The sequence below is a fragment of the Ornithorhynchus anatinus genome, chromosome 9 (assembly GCF_004115215.2).
Source record: "Ornithorhynchus anatinus isolate Pmale09 chromosome 9, mOrnAna1.pri.v4, whole genome shotgun sequence".
NCBI lineage: Eukaryota > Metazoa > Chordata > Mammalia > Monotremata > Ornithorhynchidae > Ornithorhynchus > Ornithorhynchus anatinus.
The window spans coordinates 41,580,570-41,599,766 of NC_041736.1; the positions used below are offsets into that span (position 1 = coordinate 41,580,570).

A 19,197-nucleotide genomic window follows, 5' to 3' on the forward strand; every position below is an offset into this window, starting at 1 on the left:
TGAGCCCAATGAAAGACCAGAACAGCGTGAAACCTGGTTATCTTGTATCTACCCCAGTGCTTAGTATAGCGTTTGGCACACGGTAAGCACTTTGCAAACGCTGTAGATTTTATTGTTATTTTTATTATGGGATTCTAACCAAGACAGAGCTTGTGAATGACAGCTTCCCACTTTCAGAAAAGAGTGCTAACATTGCCAGTGGAAGACTTATTTCAGGAAGGGCTCTGGACCAGCAGTCAACATAGAAACCAGTGAAGAGTGAATATTGAAAAGTTTTATTCCATTCTTGGGATGAAGTGTTGGCTGGTATCTTGTCTGGTATGAGCGCTTACAGTTTTGAATGAGTAGGAGAATTGGTAGAAGTCATCCATTTCCTGTTATGTCCATCTTTATAACTAGATCTTTTGTGGCCCTCCTCACAAACTTTTCTCAGTTGGATACCCCTGCTTCTGATGCTATAAAATATGAATGAATCTTCAGGATAAAAGTACTGTGTAGTAATCAGCATAATTACCCAGAAAACGGTCCCAGTAACTCCGTTTCTGGATTTGAAAGCAGTATCATCATTTCCCATTTTTCTATCTATCCAATTTCCTTCTAAGACAGGGAAATAAAATATCCAGTAACGGTGGTGAGTCAGTGATTTCTTTGAAGAAAGATTATGTAACTTAAAACACTAATTGGCTGCTTCTTCCTTTAGGCTGTCCCCTAACACTTTGTTCACTTTGTCTCCAGAAGTGTTCATCTGACTGTCACTTTGTTAACCTTAGGAGCTTGGGTTATATTCTAAGGACTCAATCCTACATCAACCTCAACAGAAAAACTAAGAGGACTGGGAGTGCAGCCCAGAATGGGGTTCTAGCTGCCCAACTATTTACATTTTACTTACTCAAGTCAACTGGAAAGTTGGTGATAACTACCCCAGTTTCAAAAACATCTAATTATGCCATGATGAAAATGATTGAGTTTAGGATTCTGGTGAAGCCCAAACCAGCCTCAACAGAATTCCGAGTTTTAATGTTGGCATTTGGGCTAGGTAGTAACTGCAAGCAGGTTTATTCTGAGAAGAGGCCATCTAGTGTCTTGGACCTAAGGTGAAATGCCTATTGCAGGAATAAGACTCTCCTGTAGACAGCAGCAGATGGTTATTTGATTCTCCTTTGTGGCCCATATCAGAGTTAGTGTCCGAGGAGGATTATTCTCTTCTGGTCTCCTATTTAATAATAATAATGTTGGTATTTGTTAAGCGCTCACTTTGTGCCGAGCACTGTTCTAAGCACTGGGGGAAATACAGGGTAATCAGGTTGTCCCACGGGAGGCTCACAGTCTGAATCCCCATTTTACAGATGAGGTAACTGAGGTACCGAGAAGTTAAGGGACTTGCCCAAAGTCACCCAGCTGATAGGTGTCGGAGCCGGGATTAGAACCCATGACCTCTGACTCCTAAGCCTGTGCTCTTTCCACTGAGCCACACTGCTTCTCTGTTTGCCCTCTAGGCTTGGAAATGTGGTCTCCTTGGTGCTCTGAACCATAAGAATGGTGCTTGATTTTGCTGAAAAATTCCTGTGATGAAAAATTTCCGAGACAGCAATTTTTTGTTGGCTTCGATGAGGAAAAAGAGACAATGGCTTCCTTCAACACAGCATGCAGATACATTAGACGTGGCCTAAAAATTGAGGCCAAGATTTCTAATTAGGTCCCAGTCTCTTCTGAATTACTTGGAGAGCAATGGACTGTTTGATGCCAAGATCAGTGGCTTTTCATTGATAATAGTATCATAGATGACAGGGTGACAATGATTCTGATATAGACATCGAGCCAAACTACTTGTTCCCTCCCCTCCTACTCCTTCTCTCCCCAGCCTCCCACCCCCAAACTCTCTTTTAATAATAATGGTATTTGTTAAGCTATTATTCTGTGCCTAACACTGTTCTAAGTCCTGGGGTAGATACAAGATAATCAGGTTGCCCCATGTGGGGCTCACAGTCTTAGTCCCCATTTTAAAGGGAGATAACCGAGGCACAGAGAAGTGAAGTGACTGGCCCAAAGTCACACAGCAGACAAGTGGCAGAGCAGGGATTCGAACCCACGATCTCTGACTCCCAAGCCCATGCTCTTTCCAGTAAGCCACGCTGCTTTTCCCATGAGATTGTTCCTGGCAGTTGGAGCTGTGGGAGGACTCTGGAATGCCTGAGGTCCCAGAACAAGGTTTTTTTATGATATTTATTAAGCACTTACTATGGCAATGAGGGCTCACTGTGTGTAGGGCATTGTGCCAAGCGCTTGGGAAAGTACAATACAGTAGAGTCGATAGTCGTGATCCTTCCTCACAAGAAGCTTACAGTCTACAGGGGAAGACAAACACTAAAATAAATTGTTGATATGGAAAATAGAGTATAATAATGAAAATCTAAGAATATGAAGTGATATAATAAGCAGGATCTTTATCTTCAGCTTCTTGTTTATTCATAGACTGGAAAAGGAAGGTGCAATTTAAGCAGCATGGCTCAGTGGAAAGAACCTGGGCTTGGGAGTCAGAGGTCATGGGTTCGAACCCCGGCTCTGCCACTTATCAGCTATGTGACTGTGGGCAAGTCACTTAACTTCTCTGTGCCTCAGTTCCTTCATCTGTAAAATGAGGATTAACTGTGAGCCTCACGTGCGACAACCTGATTACCCGGTATCTCCCCCAGTGCTTAGAAGAGTGCTCTGCAAATAGTAAGCGCTTAACAGATACCAACATTATTACTATTAAATTTCCTGTAGTAATTTCAGAATCTTGATGTCAGAGTCTCAGGTCAGCCACATTTACTAAGTAATTGCCAGAGCCTAGATCAACTGATGGTGTCAGTTGCTTTTGCTAGATAAATAAAAATAGTTTCCAGGTCTTGGTTCTTCTCAATTTCCAAGTCATTTTCATTGCTTTAGTCTTTCTTTAGTGGCATCAACTAATCATGCCTAGTATTTTGGTGGATGCCTAGTTAAACAGTATGGGGAAGAAATGGTCCATTTTCTAATAGAGGAGCTATAATTTTCCTGCAGATTTCTTGGATTAGTCTTAGTTCTCTGCATACCTGTTTGCAGACTTAACTGATTTTGTCAAGAACCGTTTATGCCAAAGTCTCCCAGAGCCTAGCTTCTTCTTTGCTTGGTTCTCGTCCTTTCCTTCCCCTGCCATTTCTATCATTCCTAAACTAGGTCCTAGCTCCTAGTCTTTAATAATAATAACAGTAATAATAATGATGGTATTTGTTAAGTGCTTACTATGTGCCAAGCACTGTTCTAAGCACTGGGATAGATACAAGGTTATGAGGTTGTCCCACATGGGGATCACAGTCTTAATCCCCATTTTACAGATGAGGTAACTGAGGCACAGATAAGTCAAGTGCCTATCTTTGTGCTTAATTGCCTTCTGTTTATTCTTCCCATCTCTTGCCTAGTGCTACCCGCAGTGTAAGCACTTCCCAAATGATTGTGATATGATTTGGCAGTTATTTGAAGTGAAGGTTTTCCCTTCAACCACTTGCTATCACAATATATATGTTCCCAGTGACTTTGCTCAATAAGAGCCGCCCCCATTCCTGAAAGCGACACACTTGTCTGGTCATCTGCCACTTGTCCTAATTCGTATTTACAGGCCAGTGCGTTCCGTTGAATCCCTAAAATATTTAGATCCTTGTTCTCTTACCATTAAGGAAAATTTACTATCCGGGTAAGCCTCTCCCCTGCTCTGGGTTTTCTGGAAGTGAAAAAGTTATTTTCTAAGTTTTAGACAGAGTTATTTAGACTACGTGAAGTGTAATTTTTAGGCATCATAGTCTTAGTGAGTCCTACCAGAAATAAAGATTATCATTGTAATTATAGCCTCTCTGACGTGTTTATTACCAACTGGAGCCAAATTTGGAGCAGAAGTAGGATGATTCGTCTTTCTCCTTTGCTCTCTGTCACTGCCCATAGAGCACTAGAAATAATTATCTTCTAGCACTAGAAATAATTATCTTCTAGGGCTCTGATGCCTCCTGTAAGGGATACAGGGGATAGAAGATGCTCCCTTGGGGCCCCGCTTTTTTTTAATGGCCATCCAGTTATTAAAACAAAAATTGCCTCAAATTTGTAAGTTCGGCATTCACTATCTGTTCTCTGAGCTTGAAAATTAGACCATCTGGAACCCTTTGATTCCATACTAAATGAGAAAGTTCAGCATTTAAGGTACTTGTACCTCTTTCTTTGAAACCAATTCATAAATCAGAGGACAGCTTGGAGAGATTATTTTTTGTTTTTTCACTTGACCATTGCCTTTCCTGTCTTCAAAGCCCTTCTGAAATCACGTCTCCTCCAGGAGGTCTTCCCTGATTAATTTCTTATCTCACCCTCAATTCATCCCCTACTGTGGCCTCAGTACCTCCAAGTCACCTAAGCCCTTGGGTACTCAGTACCCCTTCCCCTCCTCGCCCAAAGCGTTTATATACATACCTTTAAAGTGGTGCTCCCCCCTGCCTCTAATTTAGTATTTATTTTAATGTCTGTCTCCCCATCTAGATTGTAAGATCCTTGAGAGCAGAGTTCATGTCTGTGAACTCAGTTGTACTCTTGCCAAGCACGTAGTAAAGTGCTCTTTGCAGAGTAAGTGCTCAATAAATGTTATTGACTGAGTTTTAAGTTAGTCCTGAACAAAGGTGTTTCCCATAGGAATTAAATGACCAAAACAATTTAAATGTGCTCTACACCCAGGTCTGCTGTAACAGATGTTTTCATAACACCATTTGGATATAGCATGATGGAAGAATTAGGAAAAATTTTCCCCTCAACTTCAAGTCTGTTCTGGTAAAACATGATCCATAACTGGGGAAAGTGGATTCAGGGTATGAAAAAATGTTTTTTATGTATGCATTTAGTGTTGGTTGTGGTGTGCTGCTGCTAAGCTTCCTGGCAGTGCCTCAGCTGTCCTGGCCTGAATTTTGTGTTCCTTTTCACATATATAACTTTACTGCATTTAATACACTAGTTAGCAATGCTTGTCAAGGTGTAAAGCATTTTGCTAGTAGTGGACATAATTTAGGAATTTGTATCAAAAATGTCAATCATGTTGCTACTCTGAACGATCTACTCTCTCACCAGTTAATTTCCAGTGAATAATGGGTTAATGTAATGTGATTTTCCCTTAACCAAGGTTCTTCAAGAACATAACTTCTGCATTATAAGAGAACTCCTTTTATTGAAAACAGTGTTATAAAATATAGATACATAATCACGTAGCACTGTAAAGCTGTTCCAATAATAGGATTTTGAATTAATGTTTTCAATATGTAAATATCTGTATACTCAATTTTCAAAGTATTACCTTTCTTATCCTATTTAGCAAAAAGTCTCCTTGGGCTGTCTGTCTAATGCTGTGTTGAAATGAGCTTTAATCTCCCTATTCAAATAAGTCAAAATAGTTCAAAGTTTGCAGAAGGGGGAAAAGGAAGTGTTTAAGCCAAGATAAAGTTTGCATGAGCATTTATAATCTGATATTTTATAGGGTCGTTGGTCATCTGGTGTACATCAGCTAAATTACATGAGGTGTCCACTGTATGCTTTGCAGTGTACAAAGTTGTGAGGAAATTTTTTTTAATTTTTAATTTTTACACCTTAAATATAGCTTTTTGCAGATCTGCTATATGTAAGCTTTAGCAATAAGGAAAAGCGTGATTGATCTTTTGAAACTGAGAATGGCACTAGTGAGAATTTATATCATTCTTCATTTTGTCCTGTGTTTAGCCCTGTTGTCCTTGAAGGCGAATCGGGCACAAACTCGTGCAGGCCGCCCTCTGCAAGTTGATCTGTATCGGCAGGATTTACTGAGTGAGCAGAGAACCATAATAGAGGAATGTAGCATTGAACTAAGACCAAAAAATCAAGTGGGAGGAGGAGGCTCATTTGCAACCACAATGCGTGATGGGGCCCCCTACACTTAGTGTGCAGTGACATTAAGCCACAGAACTGGGGATACATGCTGTGAAGCTACATTTGACGCAGCACTTGCCTGGGAAAGTTTTGGGTGTGCCCTAGTAGCAGAAGCCTGATGGGAATTGAAGACAGTTTAAGAAGCCTGTTCTTCTCTTGCTTTCTTCTTAGCCCTTCCTCCAGAGCTTACAGCAGCAAATAAATAGGGGAGGCATCAGTGCTACTTTAAAAAGGGCACACTAGCTTGCTTTATGACCTATCCATTAAATGCCTTAAGATCTAGCAGTGAAAAGCTTCGGGGAGAAGTAGTTCCCCAGCTCAGGGTTCGAAAACCACTGGCCTATTCCCTTTTCAGATACCTTGTTCTCACAATATACAAAAAACATCTTCCCCAATTTTATGCCCTTTCTGTTACTCTTTAAGGTATTGATTGTAATGACTTTGCACTTGCTCAGAGTTTGGAGAGTGGACTCCTCTAACTTCAGTGTTCATTCAAAGGGTGACTTCAGTGACTCCCAATTGTCTCCTTTATTTGCCACAGAAATCACCTGCCAAGAAGCTGAGCCACGCAATTAGTAAATCTTTGGGCTGTGTACCCAGCAGAGAACCTCAACATCCTGTTTTCCCTGAGCAGCCGGAGAAGCCGCTTGATCTTGCGCATATAGTGTGAGTACACAACTTAGTAATCATTTTTTAATATGAATTTTGAGGCTGAGATTTCTGTATACACATTTTAATGGGGAATTATTACCAAAAAGTTGGATTAAGGTATCAAATTCCTATTGCCCTGTGTCTTTTGAGGCACATTTTCTAGATCTTGGCTCCCTACCTCCATCCAGAAGTGGAACTAGATCTGAGATCTGGTGAAACCTACCCAGTTTTAATCCTCAAGAATATCATTCTGCAGAGTAATGTCCCTTCAGTTTTTCTTACCAAGAGTGAAATGTTCCCTTTTACCAGTCCATTGTTTTTTGTTGTGTTTTATTACTTTGTGGTTTACTTTAAATGCTTCAGATATTTTGTCTGAATGTAAAACAAGCACTTAATATATTCATTGTCCTGCTACTCAGTGGTATTACTGTGTGCAGAGCACTGTACTAAGCACTTGGGAGAGTACAGTGCAACACAGTTGGTAGTCATGCTCCCTGCCCACAAGGAACTTACAGTCTAGAGGGAGAGACAGACATTAATTTAAATCAAAAAAGTAATTATGGATAGGTACCTAAGAGCTGTGAGGCTGAGAGTGGGGTGAATATCAGGTGCTTAAACAGTACAGATCCAATTACCTAAGAGACGCAGAAGGGAGAGGGAGAAGAGAAAAAGAGGGCTTCATCGGGAAAGGCCTCTTGGAGAAGATGTGATTTTAATAAGGCTTTGAAGGCGGGGAGAATGGTGGTCTGTTGTGTGTATATAGAGAGGGAGGGTGGTTCAGACCAGGGGGAGGACATGGACAAGTGGTCAGCACTGAGGAAAACAAGATCAAAATACAGTGAGTAAGTTGGTTTTAGAGGAGCAAAGTGTGTGGACAGGATTGTAGCAGGAAATTGGTATGGTGGGGGGGGGGATGAGCTGATTGAATGCTTTAAATCAAACAATCAGTGGTATTTATTGAGCATTTACTGTGTGTAGAGCACTGTACTAAATGCTTGGGAGAGTATAACACAGCAGATTTGGCAGACACATTCCCTTCCCACTGGGAGCTTACTTTATTCACAAAATAAGAATGGGTTAGTACTGGAAACTATAAGATTCCCTCTCCTTTGCCTCAGGAGCGTCACGTATTACTATTTGAAGCGAGAGGTAAATTGACTGCTTGTCACCTTTGCTAATCCCGTTGATTTCCAACTAATATGTAGAGATCCTGAACCTCACAAGGTTTGTTGTCTGACTGGATACTGGGTACAAGTGACCAGTGTTTTCCACCATTGCCATCTTAGAAATTCAGTGAGTGGACTGGTAAACTTGGAAGTGGTTCCACAGTATGACCAAATGTTGGCATTATCCTTAACTAATCTCTCTCCTTCAACCCACATATTCAATCAGTCCTAAATCTTGTCAACTGTATCTCCAAAACATCTCTGTAATTAAGTCCTTTCTCTCCATCCAAATCGTTACCCTATCTTGACTATTGCATTAGCCTCCTTGCTGATCTCCCTGCCTCGAGCCTGTCCCATCTCTAGTTTATGCTTTACTCTAGATTATAATAGAGGAACAGCATGGCATAGTGGATAGAGCATAGGCCTGGGAGTCGGAAGGTCTTATCTGAGAAGCAGAGAAGCAGCGTGGCTCAGTGGAAAGAGCTTGGGCTTAGGAATCAAAGGTCATGGGTTCTAATCCCGGCTCCGCCACCTGTCAGCTGTGTGACTTTGGGCAAGTCAATTGACTTCTCAGTGCCTCAGTTACCTCATCTGTAAAATGGGGATTAAGACTGTGAGCCCCACGTGGGACAACCTGATTATCCTGTATCTACCTCAGTGCTTAGAACAGTGGTCGGCACATAGTAAGCTCTAAACAAATATCAACCTTATTATTATTATTATTATGTGGGCTCTGCCACTTGTCTGCTGTGTGACCTAGGGCAAGTCACTTCACTTTTCTGGGTCTCAGTTATCTCTTCTGTAAAATGGGGATTAAAACTATAAGCCTTTTGTGGGGCAGTAACTGTGTCCAACCCAATGTACTCGTGTCCACTCCAGTGCTTGTACAGTGCCTGGAACATAGTAAGTGCTTAACAAATACCACTGTTATTACTATTTTTCTAAAAAAAAAAATTCTACACCCATCTTCTATTCAGGTGCCTCCAGTGGCTGCCTATCCATTTTCCAATCAAACATAAACTCCTCACCATCGAATTCGTGGCATTCAATCAGTTATCTAGGCTTGCTCCTCTCCCACTACAACCCAGCCCGCATATGTTGTTCCTCTGTACCAACCTAGTCACTGTCCCTCACTCTTGCTTCACCTGGCCTCCACTTCTTGCTCATTCCCTCCCTCCTATCTGGCCCACCTCCCCCTACTTATCCTACAGGCCAGCCCTCTCTCCATTTTCATACCTTTATTAAAATTATATTAACATTATATTAATATATTATATCCAGGAAGCCTTCCCTAACTAAACTATCCTCTCCTTGACCCTCTTTTCCTTCCCTACTGCCCCACCTGTGCACCTAGTCCCCCTTCATAAAGATACATGCACTTAGGTACTCACCCAAATATCATAATTATTATTATAGTGCTTACAACAGCACCCTTATCCTCCAATGCTTCCTTTACCTGTAGTTGATTTTAATAGTGGAGTCTGTCTCTGTGTTAGACCGTTAGCTCCTGGAGGGCAGGGATCGTGTCTCCCAATTGTATTGTACTCTCCTAAGTGCTTAGAATAGTACTCTGCACAAAAAATGCCATTGATTGATTGAGCAATCTTACTATCTTCCAGATGATCCCCACAGTTGGATTTGGGGGAGGTGTATTTGGGAAGGATGTACCTCAAGTGACCCTAGTTTGTCCCCCAGCCTGAAAATGGTTTATTGATGTCCAAGAATATGTGTCTGAGAGCAGCTCAAATCCATCTCTTGAAAATTAGAAAATAACATGGCATGGCAACCCAACTTTAAAATTTGAAATGTAACAAAATGGACCAAGTAAATAAAATCCCTTGTAGCATTACCAAGCATCTGTGGGGGCTTGCCTACTTAGTAAACTTTTAGGAAGAAAAAAGAGATGACATCATGAACCCACGAGTTACCTAATTTGTTTGTAATGCCTGACCTGAATTTTTTCAATACAAAAAAGGCACTGCAGTCTTCTTTCATCTTTTCCTGTGAATCATAATTTAGAGCTGCTAAGCCTTTATCTTGCATATGGAAGTTCTCCCATACTTTCTCAAGTTATTTATATCCTTGCCTCTTCTCCCTTTCACTGCAGATCAAAGAGAGCACTCCTTGGGCACAAAGGGAGTAATGAGGTTGTGGTTGGATGGTTGGATGGGGATTCGCTTTTGTGGAAGTTGAAATATGAATCAGAGCGCTGATCCTCTGCCCAACTGAGCTTGCATGAGGGAAGTTAGAAAATTTAGGCACTCCTCAAAAAATTTCCAAGAATCCTCTTTCTCCTGGCCTCCAAACACACATCTAGCAGTATCAGTTAATGCTGTTAGATAATCCTTATTTTAGATTCTTGATTTCATTTTGATTGAGGGAAAGTATTTGGTGGATGAAAAAGTTAAAGAAAGAACTTTGAAGGATAAGGGATATCAAATTAGAGTAGGGAGTGGGGTAGCACTCAGGAAAATAGAACCTTGCCTTTTAAAACTCTCTTTTTGAAGGGAATGGTGGACCTTTCATGCTAGGTCTGTTTCCTTGTGGTTCCTTAAATTCAAACCTCTTCTCTGTCTTTCTGCAGGTTTTATCATTCACTTTTCAAACATTTCTAATGCCTCAGTAACAGCATAGGTTAGTTATTATTTTAAAGAAACTTTACCTTATAGTCAGATCAAAATTGTAGTTTAAAGCTATTACAGCTTATCGTAAATTTCCATTAGTCTCAACAGAATTCACCAGAATTTAATGAATGCCTACTATGTACTAAGCATTTAAAATAGTACAATAGAACTAAAAGAACACAATCCTTGTCCTCAAGAATCTTATAATCTTAATGGGACAGACTGACACAAAGTCATTCACATCTAGGAGGAAAAAGAGAATGAAAAGATGGATAAGTGAATAAATAATTGCTTAAATAGTAGAGCACACAAATCGTTTTGTGCATAAGCGCTGAGGTGTTAATTGTGAACAAGAAAATCAGAGAGTGCCCCCTGGGAGAGGTGGGAACAGTCTGATTGTGGATCCTGCTGATTTGTAAAAACATTGTATCCCAGGGAGGGAGCTTTTTAATCACACTAAGAAATTCTTGATTTTGAATGCATCATATTGGTTAGAAACAGCTATTTTTAATGAACCTACAATGGAGAAATAAAGCTGGTGTTCCAGGAAGTTTGAAGATGAATTTAACCTCTTTCCAGTCTGCATCAGTTTTACATCCTGTAATCATGCATTTTTCTCAGGACAATTTCCTTTGGATTTTTAGGGCACATTTAGTCTTTAAGCACTGTTTTGCACTTGCTCTTGAGAAGCTCCCTTTGGTTTTACAAGCAAGTGATCTCTGGGCCAAGCAAAGTATGAATTTATTGTAGACTTGCTCTCCCCACCCTGGCACTTCACTTTTTCCGTAGGATTTCCATAGCAGTACTTACCTTCTGTAGGAGAGTCTCCCCTCACTGTTGGATTACTAAACTCCTGATCTTTTGCATTGAAAGCCTTCTCTCTGACCTCCCTTCCTCCTCTCTCGCCCCGCTCCAGTCTATTCTTCACTCCGCTGCCCGGCTCATCTTCCTGCAGAAACGATCTGAGCATGTCACTCCCCTTCTTAAACAACTCCAGTGGTTGCCTGTCGACCTCTGCTCCAAACAAAAACTCCTCACTCTAGGCTTCAAGGCTCACATCACCTTGCCCCTTCCTACCTCTCCTCCCTTCTCTCTTTCTACCGCCCACCCCGCACGCTCCGCTCCTCTGCCGCCCACCTCATCACCGTCCCTCGGTCTCGCCTATCCCGCCGTCGACCCCTGGGCCACGTCCTCCCGCGGTCCTGGAACCCTCCCTCCTCACCTCCGCCAAACTGATTCTCTTCCCTTCTTCAAAACCCTACTTAAAACTCACCTCCTCCAAAAGGCCTTCCCAGACTGAGCTCCTCTTCTCCCTCTTCTCCCTCTACCACCCCCCCTTCACCTCTCTGCAGCTAAACCCTCTTTTCCCCCATTTCCCTCTGCTCCTCCCCCTCTCCCTTCCCATCCCCTCAGCACTGTACTCGTCCGCTCAACTGTATATATTTTCATTACCCTATTTATTTTGTTAATGAAATGTACATCGCCTCGATTCTATTTAGTTGCCATTGTTTTTACGAGATGTTCTTCCCCTTGACTCTATTTATTGCCATTGTTCTTGTCTGTCCGTCTCCCCCGATTAGACCGTAAGCCCGTCAAACGGCAGGGACTGTCTCTATCTGTTGCCGACTTGTTCATTCCAAGCGCTTAGTACAGTGCTTTGCACATAGTAAGCGCTCAATAAATACTATTGAATGAATGAATGAATGAAAGTCCCGTAATCCAACAGCTTGGGCAGCCACTGCTCTTACCCACTGGCCAAAACACTTTGGTTAGAATATATTTCAATGAGAGGAAGGTTTGGGGAATCATTTTCCTTATTTTCAGGTTACAGTTCTTTTAATGGACTTTTGATAGGTAGATCATTAGCCCTCTTTAGTTCACACTTGCAGCTCTTCAGTGTAGCAGTGGACTATTAATTTTCCACGTTGCTAGCAACACGATCGTGAGCATTTTACACTGGTAGTCAAGGACTCAGAGAAAAATGAGGATCCTTGATATTTAGTTGTCTTCTGTTTAGTTGCCAGATTTTGTCCCAGTATAAAGAACACCCCTCTCTAGGTTGTAAAATCCAATGACCACGATAATACTTGCTGGCGGAGCTCCTGCAATTTACTCTTTCTGCCTTTTGCCCTGGGTGGGGTTGGTGTAATCAATTTGTACCTGAAAAATGTTTGGAAAACTTACTTTGCCATGTAAATCATAAGACCAAATTAAGGCCCAGGTTTGTAATTAGTAATCCTCTCTAAATCATTATCTTTGGATAGAACTAGTGAAGTGAACTCTGGTCACTTACCCCTAGTTGTCAGAAATAATATGAGCAATGTCCTAAAATTCAGTTTCTGGAGCCTGATGTAGAACTTGGGTATATTTACCCTTAAAATGAAATCAATTTAATTTTTCCCACAAATGCACTCTTGAACCCATTCCAATTATCTGGGGTATGTCAAGCAGAATGCCAAAGCAGATATATAAGAAGAAAGGAAACTGGAAGACTGTATAGGATGATTACTTTCGCAGTGATCTTGCTTATATTTTTTGTCATTATTATTTATATTAGCCTTAATATGGCATTTATTAAGCATTTATATGCTTAGGGCTGAAGTAGTTACTAGGTTATCGAACTGAACTCAGCCCCGGTCCCCATGTGGGGTTCACAGTCTTTCTTATCCCTATTTTCCTGATGAGAAAATTGAGGTTGAGAGGTTTGGTGACTTGCTCAAAGCGACATACTACATCAGTACTGTGCTGGAACTAAAACTCAGGTCTCCTGACTTTGAACGATCTTCTTTTCACTAAGCCACTTACCTTGTACTTCTGTATCTAGTCATCCTTTTGAGAATTCTTCATACTTAGACAATTTTCATAAAAATGTACGTTTCATTAGCCGAATATTTTTGGTCGCAAGCCTTGTTGGCTTCTCACATCACTCACCCACCTACCAGGAGGGAAGACTCACCACCAGCATTTCCAGTAATGACTGACTACCCTCACTTCTGAAGAGATGGTGCAGCTTTTTGTGAAACCAAAAAGCATTTCCAGAGAGTTGCCAGTGAAATGACCTTCCTTTCTTGTTTATAAACCTTGTTTATTCTGGTGGTTGGCCTAATATGTTTGCACCTGATCCTTCCCATGGAAGTGTATTATTAGCTCCTAGTCTGATGTGTCCGGATGTATGCAGTGGCTCCAAATGCTTTGAAGTTTTGTTAGCCTAGAGAGATGGATGTGAAAAGAAAGAATAGCATGAAATGAGTAGAAAGAGGAAGATTCTCCTATTTCCATCCTGCTGTACAGAAGGGTGTTCCAAGCAGAACGTGGCTTGTTCTAAACAGAAACAGTGCAAACATCACATAAAACAGGGTTGCTTAAAACCTTTGATGTGCTTAATGGGTCAATTCATTAGCGGCATGGGTATTCTTCCATTCAGTCTTCTCATTTGTCTGCTGAATCTAGCCTTTCATGAGATGCTAGGGCAGCCCCTTAAATTAATTTGATAATGTCTTCACAGAATTTAAGGATTTTGTACAGTTCCAGAAAGATGCATCACTTCCATCCCAGTGATCTAATTCTCACTTTGAAATGTGTAGATTTATATTCCAGCCTATTGCTAATGAAATTCATAGTAACAGGTTTAATTCATTTACCGTAGCCCACAGTGTCAAATTTCCCAATAATAATTATGGTATTTAAGTGCTTACTGTGTGTCCAGCACTGTTCTGAGTGCTAGGGAAGATACAAGGTATAATATGATTGGACACACTCCCGATCCCATATGATGCTCACAGTCAAAGTAGAAGGGAAACCAGGTATTGAATCCCCATTTTACAGATGAGGAAACTGAGACACAGAGAGTTAAGCAATTTGCCCAAGGCCACATAGGCATTTGGCAGAGCTGGGAGTAGAACCTAAATCCTCAGGCTCGCAGGCCTGTGCTCTTTCCACTAGGTGAAGGTGCTTAGGAAAAATGGGGATGATACCAGAGGGAGTCGTTTAACAGAAGTCGCTTAACTTCTCTGTGCCTCAGTTACCTTATCTGTAAAATGAGGATCAAGTCTCTGAGCCCCATATGGGACATAGACTGAGTCCAGCTCGATTAGCTCGTATCTACCGCAGTGTTTATTACAGTGCCTGGCACATCGTGAGGGCTTAACAAATACCCCCAACTAACAAACCTGAATTGGAAATGCTGTAGAGGATCTACAACATCACAGGTCTAATGTGTGACCTCACTTTCCTTAACTGTGCTGTTTGCACCAGGATAGAGCATAGGGAAGGCTGCAGAAATGAGAGAGAAGAGTTTGGTTATGTGTAGTCCCGGACAAGCACAGAGATGCCAAGAAGAATCACCTTAATCAAGCAGATGGTCACCTAGTTTGAGTGAGAGGTGTGTGCCGGGTCACTCAGACTAGGACAGGTGGCCCAGTCTAGGAATCTGGAGAATGGGCCTGGGCTGGTGGTGGCTTCAGGAGTTTAGGTGTGGGCCAGAGATAGGATTGCTTCTTGTGCCAAGCTCTGGGGAATGTACTGAAAATTGCCAATCCTTAATTTAGCTTGTCCTTGAGTTTGCAAAAATAAGAGCTAGTGGCTCTGCCGTGACATCTGGTAATTCCCTTCAGAGTTCGTCACTAACTGAGTGAATGCATCCAGCTTTCCTCAAGAGAAGTAGCATGGCCTAATGGAAAGAACCCAGGCCTGGGAATCAGAAGACCTGGATTCAAATCCTCACCTCCACTGCTTTTCTGCTATGTGGCCTTGGGCAACTCACCTTGTCTGTGCCTCAATTTCCATATCCATATAAAGGAGATTGAATCCTACTTCTTCCTACTTTGAGAGCTTCATGTGGGACAGGAACTGTGTTCAAACTGATCATCTCATACCTACCCCATGTACAATGCATGCCACATTAAGGGCTTAATAACTACCATCATCATTGTTATTATTCTGTTACCCAAACCTCCCGACCCTCATTTTCAGAATTCTAGTGTGAATAGTATAGCAAGGTGCTATGAATGTTAGTGTTTATGTACAAATGCAAGGACTGTGGAAAATAAGCAGGAGAAATTAGAAATAATAGAGACCCTTTGGATACCCCTCAGAAGGGGGCCTGTTAGTCTAGAAGAGAAAGAAAGAAATCATTCAGGGGAAATGATGCTCACAGGCCAGTTATCCAAAGAAGGCCAAGAGGAAGCGAGATGGGGGATTTGGGTTGGGTTTTTTTGGTCTTTTAATATGGTGTTTGTTAAACGCTTACTGTCTACCAGTCGTCGTGCTGGGGTAGATACAAGATAATCATTTTGGACACAGTTCCTGTCCCACTTAGGGCTCACAGTCTTAATCTCCATTTTACAAATGAGGTAACTGAAGCACTGAGAAGTAAAGTGAGTTGCCCAAGGTAAACAGCCGACAGGTGGAAGAAGGGGAATTAGAGCCCAAGTCCTCTGACTCCCAGGCCCATACTTAATCTGCTAGGCCCTAGTGCTTCCCTAGAGTGTCACGATTAAGGTGAATTAAGGCAAGAGGAGAATGTGGATGAAGCTGTTAACTCACCATCTCTGGGGCAGGATCTGGTAATGATGAGCTATTAAATATGCAGTCCCTGACCACAGATCATCAAATAAGATTTTGTTACTATACTGGGAAAATTTCCTTGTAGAAAAAATAGAGGAATTAAGTGCAAATGTCTTTCTTGATTTTGATTCAAACCCACAGGAAATGATTAGTTGAGGATCTAATAGTGGATGGAAACAAGAAATAACTTTGCACCAAGATTTACAGTGGCAAAATCCAAAGAAAAAACAGCAAAATAAGCAAAATGAATGCAGGTGGTAGGAAAGGTGCAATTGAAAGAAAGTCTAAGAGCTAAAGGAGTCCAAGGAAACTGGCCGTTTTTCAAATCAACAATTTAGCAGGCACAAGAACAAATTCTGCTCTTGCAGAGGAAGGTTAAGAAGTGTAACAGAATGCCAAATTGGCAAAATCTAAAAATATGTAGAAATCTAAAGGGCAAATGAAAAAGCCACAAAAAGTAAAAAAGAGGACAGTTATTAAAAGAGGAAAATTCAGAAAATAAAAATATTTTTCAGTTATTTTAGGTCAAAGAAGAACCTTAAATGAATGTTATTTTATAAAAATGAAGAATTAATGGCTGTGTGTAGGAAATTTTTCTATTTTTCTTTTTTTTTTTTGTCTTTAGGAAAATGATCAACTGTGATCAGTTGATCAGAGCAAATACCACCTGGGATGGGAGTGGGGGAAGCCAAACTAGCAAAGGGAAAATAGTTTACGAAGGAAATAGATATAAACATAGAGAAAATTTGGTTAAACAAAGGAAGGAAAAGCTGCCACAGACTATTATATTATCACCACACCTTGAGATCTTTTTAGAGCACCTAGGAAACCATCCATCGTGAGTGCATTAGTCATTCCTCTGCTAGGGCATGCAGAGGTCCTTTCAGCTCTGTGATTCTAAAGGAGAATCCAGGAGCATCCAAGTTGCTTCATGAAATGATGTTGATTATGGAAATGTACTCAGAACCACATCCCCTTCATAGTTCTAGTTGCATCCCCCCGATACCTGAGGGTAATTGATGGAGGATAGATCAGCATGGGGTACTGCAGTTAAGAAAGGAGCAGCCTTTGGAACAAAAGCTTTAAAAGGAACAAGAGACAAGGAGGTAAAAATGAAAATAGCACCAGGCACCACAAACGTGACAACACAAGAAAGAAACGGTCTTTTTGTGCACCCAGTGTAGCTGGAATTGTGGGTTGCACTTTGGCCTTTTCAGTCACACAACCTGATTCAGCTCCAGAGCTATTTGATATGGCAAGAGCCTCTGTCTCTCCCTTATGCAGGCATAAAAGAGCCCCCTCATAGGTTCCCTGCAGTTTTACCTGACTTTCTCCTAGTTTGGCCCTCAACGAAGTCTGGACTAGCTTCTGACCACCTGCTAGTGTTTAGCAAGCTACATGGGGCCTTTCTCATAGAACTCGATGAGGCCCATCCCTTAGGCAGAGTCCTTCCTAGAGCAACATTCTTCTTTTATTGCAGATTATTGGAAATAGGAGAAATGTGTATTTGCAGAGCAAGGGAGAAGGAGAATGGAGGGGGAAAATAATGGGAAAAGCAATTCAGTCCAGTTTAACTTTGTATTTCTTTCAACTCATAAGTCACAGTACCTGCTGATAACCAATCAGATTCTAAACAGCATCTGACTTTTCTCATAACAGATTGTCATTTGTGCCACCAAACAAGGAAGAGATTTGTATGATAGAAGAAAAGCCTTATTGTGCCACTGGTGACTATTCCATTACATCATTCCAGGATTTTCCCCAAGAAGGGACTAAAGAAAACCAATTCAGTTTTTGCAGTGAGACTTTTTGATTAGACTTAAAACAGTGCTACTCAGAACTAGTGCTTCAAACTTCACTCGAACCTGATGCCTTAAACCCAATCAGCTTGATTCCTCAAAGGTTAGGGCTCAAAAGAATTATCAGTCATTGGTATTTATTATGCTTACGGTGTGCAAAGTGCTGTACTGAGCCCTTGGGAGAGCACAATATAACAGTTGGTAAACACATTCCCTACCCATAAGGAGCTTACAGTGTAGTTGGGCAGACAGACAGGAGACAGGCATTAATGTGAATAAATAAATTACAGCTATGTTAAGTATTGTGGAACTGAGGGTGGGGTGAATATCAAGTACTAAAAGGATACAGATCTAAGTACAAAGATTATGCAGAAGGAAGAGGGAGTAGGAAAAAAGAGGACTTAGTAGGGGAAGATTTCATCGAGGAGTTGTGACTTTAATAAAACTTTGAAGGTGGGGAGAGTGATGGTCTGCCGTATATGGAGGAGGGAGTTCCAGGTCAGAGGGAGGATGTAGTAGACAAGGGTTCAGCAGCGAAGTAGACGAGATTGAGGTACAGTAAGTTGGCGATGGAGGAGCGCAGCATGCAGGCCGTGTTACTGTAGGAAATCAGTAAGGAAAGATAGAAAGTAAATCAGAGGAAAGATAGAAGGAGGTGAGCTGATTGCGTGCTTTGAAGTCCACTGTAGATTTGGATCGAGATCCATCCATCAATCAATTGTCTTTCTTGAATGCTTACTGTGATCAGAGCACTATACTGTTTGGCATGTCTATATCTTGTTATGAGTTAAGCTCACTTTGGGCAGGGAATGTGTCTGTTTATTGCTCTATTGTACTTTCCCAAGCACTTAGTACAGTGCTCTGCACACAATAAGCGCTCAAAAAATACGACTGAATGAATAACTCCGTGATTTGTCCACTTCTGGCAGCAGGTTCACAGAATCATGACCCAAAAGCTGCTTAATACTTCCATCAGTAACCTGGTGAGTAAATAAATATATTCACAATGGTTGCAGATGACATTACCCCAAAAGTTAGTGGAGTGGATGGAAACTTGAAAGTTAGTATTAGAATTAAAATATATTTTTGCATTGGTAAAGTGCTCAGAATAGAATAGACTGAGTTGAATAAGAGCAAATATGAGGAAGGGAAAATAGAGTGGTCACAGTTACTGAGCCTGTGAAAGACTGTTTTTCCTTCATTAGTGACTTGCTTTCCTCCAACTCTACAGAGCAAGATGGAATGAATTATTAAGGCATGTGGAATTTAGATCATAGAGGAGAATTCCCTAAGCACATGAAAACATCTTTGAGATCTTGCAGTTCGGGTAATGAGAGGTGGTGTTTGCTGTCCTAATAAGGGAACCGGGTAGTTTGGAAAACTAGGGAAAGTTCAATAGTGACTCTTGACACATAGATTTGGGTAAATCTCTCCTGTATTCAGCTA

At 41.3% G+C, this 19,197-nt stretch overlaps 1 protein-coding gene across 6 annotated transcripts in view; it reads left to right on the forward strand.

Moving 5' to 3' along the window:
* The window catches only part of DTNB (dystrobrevin beta), a 217,177-nt gene that overhangs the window by 82,614 nt on the left and 115,366 nt on the right, over positions 1-19,197 (forward strand). For all 6 annotated transcript variants that reach the window (XR_005660349.1, XR_005660347.1, XR_005660348.1 and 3 more), the window contains one exon: positions 6,488-6,612. Coding sequence is in view for 2 of the 6 variants with exons in the window: in XM_039913078.1 (XP_039769012.1) it covers positions 6,488-6,612 (125 nt within the window). In the remaining 4 variants the exon portion in view is untranslated. The remainder of the gene's footprint in view (positions 1-6,487; positions 6,613-19,197) is intronic.